This window comes from Triturus cristatus, chromosome 7 (genome assembly GCF_964204655.1).
Source record: "Triturus cristatus chromosome 7, aTriCri1.1, whole genome shotgun sequence".
In the NCBI taxonomy this organism is placed as follows: Eukaryota; Metazoa; Chordata; class Amphibia; order Caudata; family Salamandridae; genus Triturus; species Triturus cristatus.
The window spans coordinates 521,014,561-521,034,639 of NC_140590.1; the positions used below are offsets into that span (position 1 = coordinate 521,014,561).

The 20,079-nt window shown below is 44.9% G+C and overlaps 1 protein-coding gene across 3 annotated transcripts in view; it reads right to left on the reverse strand.

Annotated features, from left to right (window-relative positions):
- The window catches only part of SEC14L1 (SEC14 like lipid binding 1), a 360,792-nt gene that overhangs the window by 76,121 nt on the left and 264,592 nt on the right, over positions 1 to 20,079 (reverse strand). For all 3 annotated transcript variants that reach the window (XM_085616893.1, XM_085616894.1, XM_085616895.1), the window contains one exon: positions 2,117 to 2,251. In XM_085616893.1, coding sequence (XP_085473019.1) covers positions 2,117 to 2,251 — 135 coding nt within the window. The remainder of the gene's footprint in view (positions 1 to 2,116; positions 2,252 to 20,079) is intronic.

Sequence of the window (20,079 nt, forward strand, 5' to 3'; positions counted from 1 at the left end):
CAATCCCCGTGTAGTTCCTGACACCAGGAGGTTCTGCCTCCTCATCTGCTGCTCTGGTCGGTCTCTGACCCTTTATAAACAAGAGGCATGTGAACTGCATAGAAGCCCCGCCCCACACACTGGCGGTGTGCAACATCTTCCGGCCCTTTCCCCACTATGATGGACAGCTCACTCGAGGGACCCCGTCGCCCATCGGCGCGGTGGCAAAGTTACAGACACACATGGTCGCTGGAGACAACTCTTCTGGCCCTTTACGCAGCTGTAGTGTAGGAAAAGCACTATACATTTACCCAACAAGGTAGCACTTACTGATTAGCCAGTAAAAGTACTCCAGTTGAGTAGAGGTATTGCACAAAACGGTGGCATCTTCTTGGATAAATATGCAGGGCAGGATTCATTCTGGCACGATGCTCCTGTCACAAAAATTAAACCTCAACAGGAAGCACTTACAGATATAAATAAAGCAGGTGCCCGAGTTGAAGGTCAAATTCAGTAACGCATTAATCAGCACAAAATCTCCGGGATCACGCAAAATTTCGCGAGATCGCGGAGATTTTTTGCCGTTTCGTGATATTTTGCAAAAGGCACTTTCGGAAATTCGGCCCACCCTGAGTATTTTCTGCACTCCATTCTTTTCCAGACCTGTATTAGCTGGATTTTATTATCTACATGTTTACCAGAAAAGGTAGATTGGGGATGCACTTGGAAGTATGAGAGACTGCCAAGACAACCTCTTAATGATAATAACATGGCAATACACATTACTGGGTAGGCTTCCCAAGTCCACTGACCCTGAAATGATCTGTGTTGGAATGTGCCCTTTCTGCAGGGTCTCCCCAATTTTTTTAAACCTTTTTTCTGAACCCTATTTTGGCAGGCTATATAACTCTGTACACTTCACCCCTGGTAACCAGTGGTAAGGTGCTTGCGCTTCTTTCAACAAGATAAAATAGGCATACTTCTGATTGTCATATTTAACTTACCTAGAAGTCCCTAGTATATGGTACTAAGGAGTAACCAAGGCCTCAAAATTAAATGGCACAAGTGGACTGCAGTATTCATTGTGTGGTATACTACAATGATAATTTAAACTGTTGTGTAGTTCCTATAAACCTATATAGGGAATGCGAGTTTAGACAACCTATACTGTAGGATTGGAGTTTGACTCATTCCGGACACCCCTCCCGAATATGTCAGCTTGAACGTGCAGATACTATATAGGTATATAGGAACTACACGACATGGTACCCCACATTAGGCACAATGTCGTGTAGTTCCTATATAGGATCTGCGCGTTTACACAACATACACTGTAGGATTGGAGTCAGACTGATTCTGGACACCCCTACCGAATATGTCAGCCTGTATACCAGCTAGCTCACACTACCACTAGAAACTCCTCTTACCAAGGAGAGAATAGTTCTTGGCAACTATCGAACATGACAACCCTGATCCCTCAGGATCGTGGAAACTGTGTACTACTTTTCCTTCAGTCACTCGTGCTCACTTTGTCTCAGAGAGATACACAGAATAAACGGTGGGGACGTTTTCAATAAGCATTTATTGAACCAGCGTCATTCTAATGTAAAATAAGTGTGCTGAAACAAACTTTAGACAGTAACAGATATAAATGATTATAAGCAATAATAAAGTTAAAGATGGTAGATTTCTACCATCGTGCTAAAACAATGAATACAGGCAGGTATATGAAATACATGACAGTAAAATGCGTACTCCAACGATGTGTCTCTAACAATATGTACCTGACTGTACATAACACAGGTCATTTTATACAAATCCAAATTAAATGTATTGTCCTCCTATGGTCAAGTCTTTACAATGATGTAATTCTGATGTCTAACAGCGGCAGGCACATCTTTTTTTTTCTTTAGACTTTTTGAAAGCTGAATGGACTGAGATTCAAGTTGTGGTTCACAGGCTGAGTAAACCATCCTTTGTGACAGTTCAGCAGCCAACTTTCAAAAAGAGTGTGCAACCAATAACTTGTTTTGTGATATGTATTCATGAATTAAACCTTAAATAAGAGAATATTTCAAAAGCTTTGTTTGTTTGTGAATTCGTTCAATCATAGAGCTGCTAGAAGAGTTCAATTTACCTCATGTGGAGAACCTTTAAATACACTTGCAGATTGATAGATTGTTTCTGTCCATAACTTTATATCCTCTGTCTCCAGTTCTTCAGTTGTCCGGTACAGAGACTTGGGAACCAGCCCACCCTCTGGAACATCACACTGGAATTGAAAACCAGATAAAGATGCAAACTGTTTTTAAAATACACTTGATGTTTGTGCAGGTGGCACTGGCCTATAAAACAAATTAGTGCAACACATCATTATCACCAACCTGGGAAATACATGCTTATAAACGTTCTGTGAGTAATGTCAATTAAAGATGTAAACTTGTGTTGTTGCTCATTTTAAAGGCGATATACATCATTTGTGTATTGCATCACACAGTGTAATAACCAGATTAGCTCCCTGCAAATTTCAGAAAGTGGTAATTCATAAAGATGTTGTAATTTAGTCTCTAGAATTCTTGTTACGTTGAAAGTATGTTTGGGTACAGACTGCAAGATTTCATTCTGATCGTTTCTTTGAAAAATCATTCTATTATTAACCCAAAATGTTAACCTACAGAAAGCCTGTTTCTAAGTGTAGTCTTGATTCTCAATGCATGGTGATATACCACATTCATCATTCAGAGTATGCAAAGAATGCACAGCTGGAGTTACTGAATGAGAAATAAAATAGCAGACAAACAGAATTTGACATTCAAATAAATCAACTTTTGGCATTAAACCCATAGAAGTTGTATCAACCTGCCTAAACTCTGTGCATAGCTTGCCATGGGACAGAGCATTTATTTCACTTGTAATGCAAGTAATAGAAATTGTCAAATTAATTTCCAAGGCAGATATTTTAAAAACATGTTTGGACAATCCCAAAAGACATTACCCTGGCTGGATTAAAAAGAAGTGATTAATTGTTGCATTATTCTTTTCGATCCTACTTGAAAATCATGAAGAAAATTGTAATGAAAACGTTACTGGTCTGTGATTTCAGTTTTCCATTGTGGCTCTCTCTCATAGAGTAATACACTGTTCCCAGTGTAAGGCTAGGAATCCTATGTACACAAACAGGATAGCATATTTAAAACATCATTAAAGTGACGACCATCCAGGAATGTGGTTGTCATTCAGTTTTCACGGAACACATGATGGGCTTGAGCTCCCTCACCCAAGCCCCCCCCCCCCCTACAATGGCATTTCCAGTTTGAGAGTACAGACTTCCCATTATATAATTGATACAAGTACGTTGCATATGACTGCATAAAAATACTAAAGCAGGAGAATCATAGATAAGATAAAAGTAATTGTTGTCTCTAACTTTGGATATTTATTTTATTCACATGCTTGGAAGATGATTAGCGGAGGAGGAGCAAGATGGCGGGCTGACACAGCCACAGAGCACACCGTGCAGAGAAGTCTCTCACACCGGGCTGTACCAAACTATTGCGAAGAGACTACATGATTAAATAGGAGTGTTGACTTTTGTTTCCTTTGAATGTAGACTCGAAAATATTGACTCGGACGCGGGCTTCGGACATCCAGGCTGTCACGTTGGATGTCCGGTTGCTGCTCGGTACTCCACTGGCCTGCACTGTTTCTGCTGGATTTTCCGACAACGACGCTGAGAGTAAGGCGGGATATGGCGCCTCCGAAGAACCCTCCCCACCCCGAGAGGAACACGGGCGGGTCGTGCCCTTGTTCATGTTAATGGAGGTGACACGGGGGGCGATGTGAGCGAAGCTGCTGCTACTATTGAAAGTAAGACTGTTGTTGGTGAATCAATTGTTGGCAAGCCTATATTGCGGCTGTTCCAGACTGGGAAAGCTGCTGAGTTACTTGCAGCCGGGTCTGTCAGTCAGGCAATGACAGGTAACAATTTATCAGAGACGCTGCTAGCGGCGGTACCGATTTGTTTGAATGACTCTAAAGATTCTTCGCAGTCAAGGACACAATGTAGCAATGAGGCTGGTGCCGGGGGTTAAAAAGGGGCACAAAGAGAAGCAGACACAGAAGTACCTACCGAAAGCAACCGGGCTATTCTTATGTCAGTGAGCTCACCAGAAATGGGTGAGCTAATGAGCCAGTCTCTAATGGAGCTGAAGGGCGGAATATCAGAAATCAACCAACCGGTGCACGCAGATAGCAGCGAGGGCCCTGGTATGGGAGAGAACGTCCTGGAGGAATGGGAAGAGGTGGCTCCCACGGCGATGATGCTTCAATAGCTCCAACAGTGGGAGCAGGAGCCAGTATTAGGTCTAATAAGACACCGCCCGGAAAGAAAATCAAGGCGTAAGTCAGAAATAAGAAAACTCCCCAGAGGCAGGAAAATTTACTACAAAACTCACCTCAAATCTGCATACGTGAGAAATGTAGTTCAGAGAATAGCTCTCTTCACAATTGGGTTCAAGCCAAGGGGGAGTGAAGAGTATGGTTTCCCGGATTACTGGTAACAGTCCTATTAAAATTAATCCCGAGAATAATATGGTGAGCAATGCCTCCGCGAAAAAACGAGTTGAGAAAGGGGCCAGTCCGGCAGCAAAACGAGAAGAGAGGGGGACTTGCTTCCAACAAGTACCTATTACATTAGCATCATCTCGAGCGACAGTAGCTCAGCCTGCTGATAACCCGGTAGATACTGAACAAACACTTGCTTTAATAATGCAGTTTTTAAAAGACCAAAGAATTGAAGCACAAAGTTATTACATGCAAGCGAAATCAGACACAGATAAGATGTTGCAGATGCTACAGGAGATGTCAGTTAAAGTTGGGGGCCTTGCTAGCGAAATATCAGATTTACACCAGAGAGTTGGAGAGACGGAACAAACTAAGTCTTACAGATACTGTGGTTTGGCAGCAGGTTACTCAAATCTCAACTATCCAGCTTAAAATTGAGGATTTAGAAAATCGCCAACGCCGCCATAACCTGTGATTATTTGGCATTCCTGAAGGAGCGGAAGGAGCGGATCCCAGGGCCTATCTTGCACAGTTATACCAAAAGGCTTTTCCCAACTTATCTGATTGGGACTGGGACTCTCAATTGCAAAGAGTACATAGGCTCCCTAATGGTAAACGTAATCAGGAAGGCAAATATCCCCGTCCACTTTTGTTTTTTTTGGGTAATTTCTTACTAAGGCAGGCAGTTGCCCTTAAAGCTCGACCTAATACATCTGTCACTGTGGAGTCTGTCACTTTTTTTTGTTAGATCAGATCTCTGTAAAACTACTAGGGACAGACGTTGGCAGCTCCGCCAATTGATTGATCCACTTAAGGCTCTTGGGGCACAAGTGTATTTACAAGAACAAGAACGCCTGAAGGTTTTCAAAGATGGACGGTCTTACTTTTTTGTTGATGAACAAGAAGTTAAATCAGCTATTGCTAAATGGCAATCGAAGCTGCCCAGAAGACTTGATAAGATGTATCTGTATTTGTACACAAATATGTTCTATTGAATGGGTGGTTTCGTAATCCCTCCTTGTCTTAGCTATTTGTCTGGGCCTTAACTTTTCTAAAAAAAAAGGGGGGGGGGGGAAGAAAAGAAAAAAAAGGAAAAGAAAAAGGGAAGGGGAAGAGAGGGGAAAAAGAAAGAAAAATGTGTATGATAAGATAACTAGTCCTATGGAATTATGGCTAACTGAAATTTCTTTTATCTTTTCTCTCTCTCTCTTTCTCTTCTCACTAACGGTATTTGTTCAGTGTGTGAGGCGGCTACCGCAGCGGGGTGGCTCTTTAGTGCTGCCCATTCAGCAGTAGCATGTTAAAGGGAGGATTCCGCCTTCTAGTAACCGGGAGTGGGTGTGGGTTCCAATCTTTATTTGTAGAGGAATGTTGATAAGGAACATAACTTAGTATGGCTAAGATAAAATGTATGGCATGGAACGTGGCCGACTTGATAGTGCTAACAAACATCAATTGGTACAGGAGGAGTTAAAACTACATCAACCATTTGGCTTTAATTACTGAAACTCATCTGGCCTATAAAGATCGTCATTTGTTAAAACATTTAGGATATGAAAAAATTGTTAGCACTTCCCAGATAATATCCATGAAAGGAACTGCTATTTTAAAAGAAAAGAGGTTTTTCTGTAAAATAGTTAAGACATTGGCTGATCCAAAAGGTCGATGGGCATTGGCCCAAATAGAGATTCGGGGCAAGAAATATGTATTTGGCTCAATATACGGACCAAATACTGATGATCCCGGCATATTTGATTTTCTTAATTTGGAATTGCTGAACTGGGATGGGGAACGTCTGATAATGGGAGATTTTAATTGTGTTATAGACTATAATATCGACTCAACTAAAAAAGGGGGGTTCTAGTAGAATGCGCGAAAGGTTAGAGGACCAATACTAGAAATGGCTAGATTACAATCCTTGCAGGACGCTTGGAGGCAGATATACTTACTTATCCCGGGGTACACTTACTATTCGGCCCCACATAAATCTGATTCTAGAAACGACATGGCGTGGGTTTCTGATAGTTTAATCTTAGGTTTACATATTGTTATATGCCCTCGGGTGACATCTGATCATAACCCTATTCTGCTATCTTTTATGGCTACCCCTGAAGGTAAGAATGTTAGTCCATTTTCTTTTCCTAGATACTTACTTACGGATGGGGAATATGTTTCCAATATGAAGCAACAATTAGTGGCCTTTTTTGAGGAAAATGTAGGGACAGCTTCCCCATTGATTATCTGGGATACTATGAAAGCCTATGTTAGAGGAATGACCCAACAATACATATGGCAGCAGAATAAGTTTAAAAAAAAAAACCAATATGGAGAAACCGATTATGGATTTACAAAATATGGAAAAACAACATATAGAGGCGGTAACACGAGGCCAATCAGATTGGGATCAGCTGTTTCTTGCTCTATTAGATGCAAGAACAGCAGTGAAAAAAAAATTTGCAGGAAAAAATAGCGGTGAGGTATAATAAGTACCGTCTGGAACAATATGAATATGGTGAACATATTGGTAAAGTTTTGAAAAGGTCGGATGGAAATTTCTGTGGGCTACACTAAGCGCAGTTGGTTTTGGGGGACAGTTTAGACAATGGGTGCGTGCTTTATATTATAAACCTACAGCTAAGCTCTCATATTCTGGTTCATTTTCAACCCCATTTGACATCTCTTGTGGGACAAGGCAGGGGTGTCCCCTTTCCCCGTTATTATTTGCCCTTTATATAGAGCCGTTTATACATGCCTTACAAGCCAGTAAGCAGATTAAACCATTAATGACTATTTCTAATAAGCTGAAGGTAACAGCATACGCTGATGATCTGGCAATTTTTTCTACTAATCCAGCAGAAGCTGTCCCAGTTATTGAGAGAGCTGCAACTAAATTTGGACTAGTTTCTGGGCATAAATTAAATATTAGTAAAACACAAGTTCTTATTAATTTCAAACCTAGCTCTCCAATCCCGGGGAGATGCATAACAGTTACGTATTTGGGGGTCAAGATCTCGGCTAAAGTGGGCCAAATAATATCTCTAAATTACACTCCTTTACTAGACGAAACTGTGAAAATCTTTAAAAAATGGCACAAACTTCCTATAGGGCTTTTGGGAAGATGTAATCTAATAACAATGAAAATACTGCCAACATTTTTATATTTGTTTAGATCTATTCCTCTACGTCTTCCTAATATTTTTTTTTTTTTAAAACTGGATGGAGTTTTATTTGGGGCTCTAAGAGGGCTCAACGAGCCATTGATTTGCTTAAATCACCTTATAAACAAGGTGGCTTGGGTTTATCCGACTCTAGAACTTATTTTTTGGCAGGGTTCGCCGGGCGCTTTCGAAGCCTTCTGGGGGTTGATCAGCAAGATTCTTTATATAGATTGATTTTAGGTGATGATAGTTTATTTTTCTTATATCGCGTTAATGACCCAAACTATTTCAAATGTGTTAAATTTAAGACAGTTAGAGATAGTGTTTTTATATGGCGGGCTTTGCCAGAAGCAATTTGTCGTTAATACATACTAAATCACCACTCTGGGGTAATCCAATGTTTCCTGAAATATTTCAAGACTATAGCTGCAGATTGTGGTCTAAACATGAGATTTTATGCTTGGGGGATCTGTATGAGGCCAGAGGAATTAAACCATTTGAAGTTTTACAATTACAATATAAATTACCTACTAATTTTCTTTTTAAATTTCTACAGATAAGGGATTATCTGGGGAAGAACTTGGATCCAACTGCGATTATTAAATCTCTTATCTGGGATTTTTTATATGGGGAGAAAACTAAATCTCTTATAGGTAATATGTATAAACAGCTGACCAGCTTTAAAGTCGATGGCTCTGTAAAATTAAAAGCACGTTGGAGTCAAGTGCTGAATATAGCCATAACACCTGGTATGATCACTCAGGCTCTGGGTAACATAGGTGACTCAGTCCACTCTGTTAGCTTACGGCTACAGCAATTTCGCACAATTGGCATGCTGTACTATACACCAGAGAGGATTGCCAAGTGGGCAGGAGGTAACAGTGGGGGTGAGAAGACCAAGTGTCCTAAATGTGGGACTCAGGCTGCAAATCTTATTCATATGTTCATAGAATGCCCGGAATTGTGGACCTATTGGCAGAAGATCGGTCAAGTGTTTCATAGTAAACCTGGTGTGAGTCCTATATTAACGGTTTTAGAAATCATGCTAGGTTACAAAGCAGACAAACCAGCTGTGGTACGGTCTTTTTCAATTATGATGGGGGCAGCCAGGTTAGCTATTGCTCGGATGTGGGTCTCACCGCTACCGCCAACCATTGGTGATTGCTGGGCTATTATTAAAGAAACTTACGGTTTGGAAACTAAGGCCAGGGGCTTAGGCTCTATGGTTAGGAACGAGAAAATTTGGGGTGTTATTGTTTTGATATAGACTAATTAAGATACAGAAATTTATTTTTGGTTTTTATGTATAAAGGATTGATTAGCTGTAGTAAGAAGTCGATAATTCCTGGTGAAGGATAATTTTTTTTCTTGAATTTTTACTGATCAACTATAACAACTGTCAATTATGATTATTTTTATCTACTCAGATTTACTCAATGTGTTCTTTTGTACTTTATTGATGACAGTTATTTATTCTGACTTATGTTATGAATTTATGTAAATAATATTCTATTTTCATGTCAATAAAAAAAGTTACATAAAAAAAAAGGAAGATGATTAGCATAGGAGTACATAATGGAGAATGTGAATCAGAGGCCTGATCCGAGTAGAATACATAGCATTACTGGCCCCTTTACCGTTATTAGCTCTATACTAATCAGGACATCCTGATAATCTTTTCCCCAAAATCTCATGGCATTTGCTGGCAGGAGTTTGAGGAGTACAGCACGTTTTTTCCTTCTTTAATGTTATGTCCATTTTTGTTTGATGTAACGAACAAGTTACTTACCTTCGGTAACGCTTTTTCTGGTGGATACAGTATCTGCCTGTGGATTCCTCACCTTGTGAATATCCCCTGCGCCAGCAACATTCGGAAACTTTTGTAGCAGTCCACGCCGATGGGGTCGAAGACTACGTCACAGAGACACGGCTCCACTCGCGGTCTCCGCTGACGTCACCGGCTCCATAAGAAGACCTCGTCGGCGTGATGACGTCAGTTCCGCCCCTTTTTTCCGTGCCTTCGAGGCACACGGACAGACTGACAGCAATATATATACACAGTATACACAGTACACAATATGCATATCAACACACCCACTGTGGAAAATAAATAACAAAGCACAAGAAATAACAAAATGCCTTTGGCAGTAATAAACACATTTGAAACACCATCAATAGAATTACAGGCATAGAACTACAGGTATAGAAGGATGGACAATGGGGAGGCGGGTGGGTCAGTGAGGAATCCACAGGCAGATACTGTATCCACCAGAAAAAGCGTTACCGAAGGTAAGTAACTTGTTCTTCTGATGGATACATCTGCCAGTGGATTCCTCACCTTGTGAATAGATTCCACAGCAGTCCCCACTCCCGGAGGAGGGTGTCCACCCTTCTATACCAGAAAGTGCTGAAGGACGGATCGCGCAAAATGTCCGTCCCTCCTCACCTCAGTGTCTAAGCAATAATGCTTTGCGAAGGTGTGGAGGGAGGCCCAAGTTGCCGCCCTACAAATGTCCTCCACAGGAACACCCCTAGACAAAGCAGACGTGGAAGACTTTGCTCTAGTGGAATGAGCCCTCAAACCCTCCGGTGGTTCCTTACCAGCCAGGGAGTAGCAAATCTTGATGCACAAGACAATCCACCTGGAAAGGGTGCGCTTGTGCACCGCTCGACCTTTCCTGCAGCCAGCAAAGCCCACGAAGAGCTGGTCATCAACCCTGATGTCCCTTGTCCTGTCCAGGTAAAAGCTCACCGCCCTCTTAGGGTCCAAGCGGTGAAGTCTCTCCTCCTCCTTGGAAGGGTGAGGGGGAGGATAGAAAGAAGGAAGGGTAATGGACTGCCCCAGATGGAAGGAAGTTACCACCTTAGGCAAAAACGCAGCCCTGGTCCTAAGTACCATTCGTTCAGCATGCACAGTCAAGAATGGGGGTTTTGAACTTAGAGCTTGAAGCTCACTTACCCTCCTTGCAGAGGTGATTGCAATGAGGAATACCGTCTTAAAGGACAACAGCCTCAAGGGACACTTATGTAAGGGCTCGAAGGGAGAACCCATAAGATAAGTTAATGCAAGGTTTAAGTCCCATTGAGGCATAATAAAAGGAGACGGAGGAAACTTGTTTGTAAGGCCCTTTATAAAACGAAGAACAATAGGTGATTTGAATAATGACGGCTGATCCGGCAAACAAAGGAAAGCCGACAAAGCCGATAAATATCCTTTCACAGTAGCCACAGCAAAGCCTTGCTGAGCCAGAGAAAGGGCAAACTGTAGAATGTTAGACAGACGAGCCTTCAAGGGATCAATGGACCTCTCTCCGCACCAAAGCACAAATTTAGACCACCTATATGAGTATATAGATTTTGGGGAGTGTCGCCTGGCCGATAAAATAACATCCACCACATCTGGTGGGAGAGAGAAAGAATTCAGGTTGCCCCGTTCAATCTCCAGGCATGAAGGTGTAAGCTCTGGAGGTGGGGGTGTAGAACCTGCCCCTCCGACTGCGAGAGGAGGTCTGCCCTCAGCGGGAGACGGAGCGGAGGGCACGAGGAGAGTTGGAGAAGATCTGTGTACCACACCCTTCTTGGCCAATCCGGGGCGACCAATAAAACTTGGGCCCGGTCTTGGCGAATCTTCCTCAGAACCCGAGGAATCAAGGGTATGGGAGGAAACGCGTAAAGGAGTCGTGAACCCCAACTCAACTGAAACGCGTCCCCCAACGCTCCCTGCATCGGATACTGGAGACTGCAGAAAGACGGGCAGTGAGCATTCTCTTGAGTGGCGAATAGGTCAACCCGAGGAGTCCCCCACGTCCGAAAGACGTGACGAACTACCTCTGGATGAAGCCTCCACTCGTGGTCGGCGGAGAACTGCCGACTGAGACTGTCTGCACGAACGTTCAGAACCTCGGCCAGATGATTTGCCATTAGACAAATCTGATGGACCTGAGCCCAGGACCATAGACGCAGGGCCTCTCTGCAGAGACAAAGAGACCCCACTCCTCCCTGTTTGTTTATATACCACATCGCGGTCGTGTTGTCCGTCAGGACTTGAACAGACTGACCGCGAAGGGAAGGGAGGAAGGCCTTGAGCGCCAAACGTATCGCCCGCAATTCCAGAAGGTTGATGTGAAGCAACCTTTCCTCTGGAGACCAAAGACCCTTGATCTCCATATCCCCCAGATGAGCACCCCACCCTAAGGTGGAGGCATCCGTTATCACAGTTGTCACCGATGGAGGTAGATGAAAGGGCTTCCCTTGGAACAGATTGCCCTCCACGCTCCACCAAGATAGATCTGCTGCAGCTTCTCTGGAGATCCTCACAGACTCCCTGAGATCCCCTTTGTGCTGATACCACTGCTTGCGGAGGCACCACTGGAGCGCCCTCATGTGCCAGCGTGCATGGTTGACCAACAGGATGCAGGAAGCGAACAGACCGAGCAGGCGAATGACCTTCAGAACTGGAACGACCGCTCCGCTGTAAAATAAAGGAATAATTTCCTGTATGTCAAGAATCCTTTGAGGAGGAGGGAATGCTCGACACACAGTAGTGTCCAGTACCGCACCTATGAACAGGTTGCGCTGAGAGGGCACCAGGTGAGATTTGGGTAAGTTTTTCGAAAAACCCAATTTGTACAACAGCCGAGTTGTATCCTGCAGGTGACGCAGCACCTTCTCTGGCGACTCCGCTTTTATCAGCCAGTCGTCCAAATAAGGGAAAACTGAAATCCCCGTCCTTCTGAGATGGGCTGCCACCACTGCCATCACCTTCGTGAAGACTCGAGGTGCTGAAGTAAGACCAAACGGTAGGACCGCAAACTGATAATGTTGCGACCCTACCGTGAAACGGAGATACTTTCTGTGCGACTTCAGGATGGGGATGTGAAAATACGCATCCTGCAAGTCGAGCGACACCATCCAGTCCTCCTGATTCAGCGCCTGAAGAACCTGCGCAAGGGTGAGCATCTTGAACTTCTCCTGTTTCAGGTAAAAGTTCAAAATTCTGAGGTCCAATATCGGACGTAACCTGCCGTCCTTTTTCGGAATCAGGAAATACCGGGAGTAGCAACCCTGACCCCTTTCCTGCTCTGGAACCACCTCTATCGCACCTTTCTGAAACAACTTCAGGACTTTCTCCTGCAGGAGAAGACGGTGGTCCTCCGAGCAAGCCCCTTGGCAAGGAGGGTAATTTGGAGGGAATTCCCGAAAGGGAAGGGCGTACCCATTTTCTACAAGATCTAGAACCCAGAGATCTGTAGTTACAGATTCCCAATCTTGTAGAAAATGGGGAAGCCGGCCCCCCACAGGACCAGCATGATCCGGAATGTCGAATCTAGGGCTGCTTTGCAGTGGTGGGAGGGGCAGAGGAGGAGGAAGAGGAGGAGGAGAGGTGACGGCCACGTGTGCGACCCCTGATTCTTCCTCTGTAACCTCTCGACGAGGAACCTTGCTGCTGCTGCTGCTGGGTCGGTCCATAGGAGCCAAAAGTCGCCTTTCCAAAGCCCCTATATCTTTTAAAAGAACCTCTCGGCTGGGATTGAAGGCCCAACGACCTAGCCGTAGCCTTACTCTCCTTGAAGCGTTCGAGAGCAGCATCCGCCTTCTTCCCGAACAAGCCAGACCCATCAAAAGGCAAGTCTAATAAGGTCGACTGCACATCCGAGGAGAATTCAGAGGACTTTAGCCATGCACCCCTCCTGGTGGCAACAGAAGACCCCATGACTCTGGCAACTGAGTCTGCCGTGTCCAGTCCACTCTGAATGACTTGTCGAGCAGCCGCCTGGGCATCAGTCAGAACTTCATTGAAGCCAGCCCTATCCTCCTCCGACAGCTTTGGAGCAATCTTCTTTGCCGAATCCATTAGCGCATGGATATAGCGTCCCAATAAACACGTCGCATTCGTGGACTTGAGAGCCATGCTGGCTGATGAAAAGACCTTTTTGGCCGATTGGTCCACCATTTTGGCCTCTCTGTCTCCTGGAACCTGAGGAAAGGCCCCCTTTGACCTTCCTGAACAAGCCGCCTGGACCACCAAGCTCTCAGGCGAAGAGTGCGAAGTTAGAAATTCAGGATCCCCTGGAGCCACTCTAGATCTCCTTGCGACTGCCCTGGAGACCGCAGGAGCTGAAAAAGGCTTGCGCCATACCTCCAGCACAGGTTCCATTCTAGCCTCATTAAAGGGTAACAAAGGCTCCGAGACCGCTGTAGGTGAATTATCACGACTTGAAGGTAGCAATCATCTGCAATCCTCAGGAGCGAAGCTAGGGCTCACCTTCCCCGAAGATACAGCAAGCCCCCTACATTAATATAGCAGCAGGCTTACAGATACCCCCAGGGAGCGACGAGCAGACTCGGAACTTCAAAGAGACTCAGCGTAGGAGGGAACCACGGTCTAGTCGGCAACTAGTAGTTACTGTGTGAAAAGAGAAAGGAACAGGTCATTAATAATCCACTCAATTTGTTATAATGTACAGAAGGAGAGGTATCAGTGCTATGTGACTGAAAGAGAAGGATTGTGTATGGTCTCCACTCACCTGTGGTAGTTTATAACTCAGGCCAAAGATAATCAACAGGTAATAGCGTTATATTCCAGGAGAGGCTTGTGCCAATAATTGTCTATTGTGACTTCGGTTTGCTGCTCTCCGTATTTCAATCATACGGAGTGCCTTTTTCCAGGAGGGCCGTGAGCACGTAATACTCACAACGCCTTGTTCGAGGGAACGCTGAGTCTGAAGGAAAAAATGAAGGTTTATAAAACAACTGCCAGCAGAAAAATAATAGCGCTTCAGAATTGTAGTACGCGTCGCGATGCACTCGCTAAATTGGGTGTTCTTACAAAGAGTTCACCAAAGGTAATTAATCTTCATTTTATCGAAGTCTTTGAAAATGAAAATGAAGGAAGTCCTTTCGTTCTTCTTGCCAGCGAAACGCTCGTAGGAAGTCCTTTCGTTCTTCTTGCCAGCGAAACGCTCGTAGCAATCTGTAGAACAGTGGCTCACATAAATCAAGAAGTCCTGTCTTTGTTCGTTCCGGTCTTTAAAAGAGGAACCAGCGTGACAAGCAAAATCGGCAGACTTGAATTAGGTACGTGAAGATTCCGGACGGGATCCAGCAAGTTTAAATATGTTCAATTCTTTTCCGGAATGTAGCAGGGTGAAGAGCGATACGCCGCCAGTGGCGCGCAGAGTTTCAAGATCCGAGTATCTCCAACAAACTTACTCGTAGCAATCAGCACAGGCAGGATTCTCAACGGATCAAAGAAGCCAAGCAATTACTGCGAGAGGCGGTTCTTTATTTGAAGAACTCGAGTGATCTGATTCGTTGTCAGGCATCATGGGACCACTCGAGTGATCTGATTCGTTGTCAGGCAGCATGGGACCACACACAATCATTCTAACCCTCCCAATGCATTATGGTACTTGTAGTGAAATGCTGAAAAGTGTGACTCATCTAAGTGTGTGACGTTTTGCGGGTAACATGAATGCAGCACCTCAGTAAGTATATTAGACCTGAACTCCGTGGACGGTAACTGTAGGTCCAACAACTCTGCAGCTTTTCTGATGACCGCATGATACGGCGCTACATCTTTAGAGGGCTCATCTGATGGTGGAGTGATTTCCCACTCTGGAGACAAATCCAGTCCACTTGCCTCCTTCAGTTCTTCAAACACCTCATCAGATTCGACTAACTCTCCCTCTTCAGCCTCTTCCAACAGAAAGCGTCTCTCATCCACCACCCTCTGTGCTTCCTTTCTGGAACGAATCCAGACCAGCGGCGTCGGCGGCGCCGTGTTCAAATCCGACGGCGCCGGCAGCGGCGTCGAACGCGGATCCGCTGGAGCAGCCGGCGTCGAACGAAGTCGAGTCGGCGCCGGTGAAGAGGGAAGCGGCGTCGATGTTCTCGGCGCCGGTAGCTGCTAAGACGGCGTCGCCGGAAAGAATGGCATGAATGGAGCTTGAGGGTAGACCTGCGGCACTCCCAAATTGAAAGCCATCGGACCCATCGGACCCACAGGTGCACCAGAGGTATGCATGGCCCTTGAAAACACCCCGTACAGGGCATTAAGATAATGCGTGGGGTCCTGACCTGGACCAGGGAATGCAGGATACTGGTCAGGCATCACCGGACTCGGGCCTGGCTGCGCCGACGGTGGTACAAGCGGCGTCACAGTCTCACCCGGAGCCTGAAGATCCTCACCCGGGGCCGGAGCCGGACACGGAGCCGGAGAATCAGCTGGAGCCGGAGATGGAACCAGCGTCGGGGATGATACCGGCACCGGAGATGCAGCCAGAGCCGGCGAAGTCACCGGAGAAGAAGGAGCTGGAGGTGAAGCCGGGACCGGAGAAGGAGACACTGACTCTCTCCGACGTCGAGTAGGCGACTTCGACGCCGAACCTTTGTCGGAGTGATGATGTAAAGAATGCCTCCTCTTTTTCTTATGCTTCTTACTTTTCGAAGCATGCCCCGAAGTCGACTTGGACGCCGACCTCGACCTGGATCCAGACCTCCTCCTTCCTCTTTTTTCCTTCTTCTTCATCCGAGCGATGAAGAGCTTCGCTTCTCTTTCCTTAAGAGCCTTCGAGCTCATCTTGCGGCAGCTGGAACAACCACCCACATCATGGTCGGATGAAAGGCACCAAACACAGTCCTCGTGTGGGTCGGTAATAGACATGTGCTTGCCACATTCTCGACAGGGCTTGAAACCCGACTTCCTTGTCGACATCTTCGAAGAAAGACAGAAAATTTTCAGAAAATACACAAAGTAACAGGTAAAGCTACTAGTAATGATTCCCGAAATCCGTTGGCGTCGTCGGTGCGGAAAAAAGGGAACTGACGTCATCACGCCGACGAGTCTTCTTATGGAGCCGGTGACGTCAGCGGAGTCGCGAGCAGAGCCGTGTCTCTGTGACGTCGTCTTCGACCCCATCGGCGTTGACTGCTACAAAAGTTTCCGAATGTTGCTGGCGCAGGGGATATTCACAAGGTGAGGAATCCACTGGCAGATGTATCCATCAGAAGTTCATTTTCCTTAGCTGCAGTGAGAATAGGCTTATGCAATCTGTAATCTAACTTGTAAGTGCTAGCTTACAAGGATTTCACGATATGGACCTTACAAATGTGGCTATCAATTTTCCTTAAGCATAAAGAGCTAGGGATTCTTTCTTGATTGACCACTCGCAATCGCGAGTAAAGTTTTATCAGGTCAAGCTATTTTTAGAGCCTACTAGTCCCATCTGACAAGAAAATTTAGGCTTGAAAGGAACAGGTGGTTCTGTTCATTCAGAAAGTGAATGAGCAATAAAGATGCCATTAAATCTTGCTTTTATCTTTAGCTGTCTGTTCAAGGAAAGAGGTCAGATGTCAGTTTGTCTTTTAACTAATTGCTGCTTGGAAAATTAGGTTTATTTTTCTGTCTCTTACTAGAGTTTGAGGTTTTTGTCAAGTGAGCAGTCTGAAGATGTCAGTTAATTTTCTCTAATACATTACCTTTAAATAAATAGCCTGGAAATTTATATTACAAATATTTCAAAATATATCCGGAATTACAAAAGCACATTTATTTGTAATTAACCCCTTTGATGCGCATGATGGAGCGGTTCCGTCATGCGCATCGGTTGCGCTGTGCGTATGACGGAACCGCTCCGTCATGGCCCCGCCCGCGCAATAGAACCTTCAGCACAGCGCGGTAATCCGCGCCGCGCTGAAGGGGTTAAGAAGTGTGATGCAAACAAAGAATTAAATAGTAGCAAAACAAACCAGAACACTTTACTTGGTAATGTGAAAAGGACACATATTTGCAGAAACCCTATTTCCAAACATTGTTTGTACACTAAATAGTTTTATCAGTAAAGTCACATGTGAGTGGGAATGTTTGTGTCCATTTCAATGTACAATCTGCTGATTACGTAAGACAGTGAGCTACCACTTCATGCTTTAGTTATGTATTTATTAAAAGTGATAGTTTTTAAACATAATTTGAGAAACATTTCTGCCCCCGCCCTAATCAAAATGATGTTAACGAACTAACAGGCAAATCAGGAGTCATGTGTATCCTATATGTGGCTAGATTTGTATTATATATGGAAAAAAGTTTAGCCTATTAAATCAAACAAATGAGTTTTTGTACAGCAGATATGCAGAACTCACACATTCGAAGGTGCTCTCGCATGTGATAATAAAGAAAATGGCGGCTCAATGAATTACATTTATTTGCCCACAATCACATCATTTGAAACCAGTTTATGGGTCAAGTGCAATAAAAGTAGGTCCTCTAAGCAGGTTCGCAGACCCAGGTATGTGTTAACAGTGTGTGGTCCTGTGGGTTCCCCATAGGGAGAGATATCAGACAGGGGAATCCCCTCTCCCCACTCCCCACTTTTATTTGTGTTGGCTTTAGCGCCCTTGGTGGTATAGAGAAGATGTGATGGTCCGATCTGGGAATTTGACTGGGGTCTGGCGCTGGAGGACCATATAGCACTCAATGCGGACGATGTCCTACAGTTTGTGTCCCGCCCAGCTGAGACTGGACTTTAGCTTCTTCATATCCTAGGAGTCTTCAGGTGGCCTCAGGGGTACATGTCAATTGGAGCAAATCCCTGCTGGTTCCCCTAAGGTGTGACTGATGGGGCGAAGCCTGGAAATCCCAGATCCCAATACGGCGTGTTAGCTTTCAATATCTTGGGGTGCATATTTCCTGGGAACCGGGCTTGACATGGACCCCTGCCCTGTGACATGAAAAGCTCAGGAAGACGTTGGGATAAAATCTCCCTTAACCTTATGGGCAGAATTGCGCTTTTCAAGATGATGATGATCCTACCAAGGCTACTATATGTTTTATAGAGCAACACCCTGCACCTCCCTCATGTGTGGTTTGACGTAATGTTGGAGTGGGGTGCAAATTTATATGGGCTAGCGAACTCCTAGGGTGGCCTTTGGGAAATGATGGAGGCCTAGCAATGGCAGGCGCACACTTGTACTACTGGGTGACTCGACTTCTCCCCATTAATGACTGGCTGCATGGGGGTGGGATGATCACACCTATAGGAGAAAACGAGCCCTGCCTAGCCTGGACAAGGTGCTCCTATCCCCACCCTTATTCCAGAAGTGACCCAAGTGGTGTTTACAGTATGGAGAGTCGCATTACGCTGGACGGGATGGAACCATAAACTTATGCTGGAGACTCTGCTGTGGGAAGGCAGCTGGTTGGCCCAGATATCAGCCCTTGAGGGGGGTTCAAGAGTTGGGACAATATAAGAATTTTAAAAATAGGTGATATTCGGGAAAGAGGCCACATGCGGACCTTTCATGATCTTGGAGCAGAATTCCATAAGTCGACCTCCCAATTCTTTCGCTACTTACAACTTCGCCATGCCCTCTCCACTTATCAGGAGGAGATGGAAGACATTCTTGAATATAGCCCCTTAGAAGGAAGGTTACTCATGGGCTATTTGGGGAAGGGAGAAGTATCCCAGAACTATAGGTCTTTAGTAGTGCACTCACCAGAACCACTAGACCCCTTTAAGGAACAAATGGGAGGGCTGAGTTGGGGCCTTGGATGAAGCAGATTGGAGGGAGAGGATGTATGGCCCCCAAGTGCTGGTGATATCCGCTAGGCTTTGCCAGGAACAATTTAAATATCTACACCAGGCATACCTGACACCACTTCGCTTCTGGAAGGCTGGCATTAGTGATTTCATAACCTGCTGTTGGTGCCAAGATTCCATGGGGGACTTCTTCCATATGGTATGGAAATGTCCAGTGTTTTTAGCTGTTCTCTCAGGTGCATTAGGGACTCACATTGAGGCTTATCTGCAAACTACATTGCTGGATATCCTGGATGATGTGGATGAGCTCAGAGGGGACAAAACACTGGTGAGCCTAGGAACAATAATAGCTAAGAGATATATAGCCTGGCAATGGACTTACCCCAGGGCCTCCTCGGAGGCGGCCTGGATGAGGGGTATGAATTGGTGTGGCAAGCTACAGGAAACAATCTACAAAGCGAGGGGCTACCCCGGCAAACACGCCAAAGTCTAGAGGAAATGGTGGGACTATCATAGAATAAAGGGTTAGAACGGGGTTCAACTAGGAATTGGTATTGTTGAAGGGGGGTGGGGGGGGGGTAAGTGCGTCTGACTGGAAGGGGGAATATATCTCTGTGGTGGTTCATTTTAGAAGTGGAATACAGTTGACCAGAGCAAATGTGATTGTAGGATGTAAACTAGCAATAAAATGTTTATATAAAAAAAAACCAGCATGTACATTCTTGCATTTGACACAGGACGTGTCCATGTCAATTCCCACTACATGTAGAACTGCTGGTGTGTAGTACATCCTATGCAGATATTTTAAATGTATCAATTTATGACTACTATTTAAGCATATC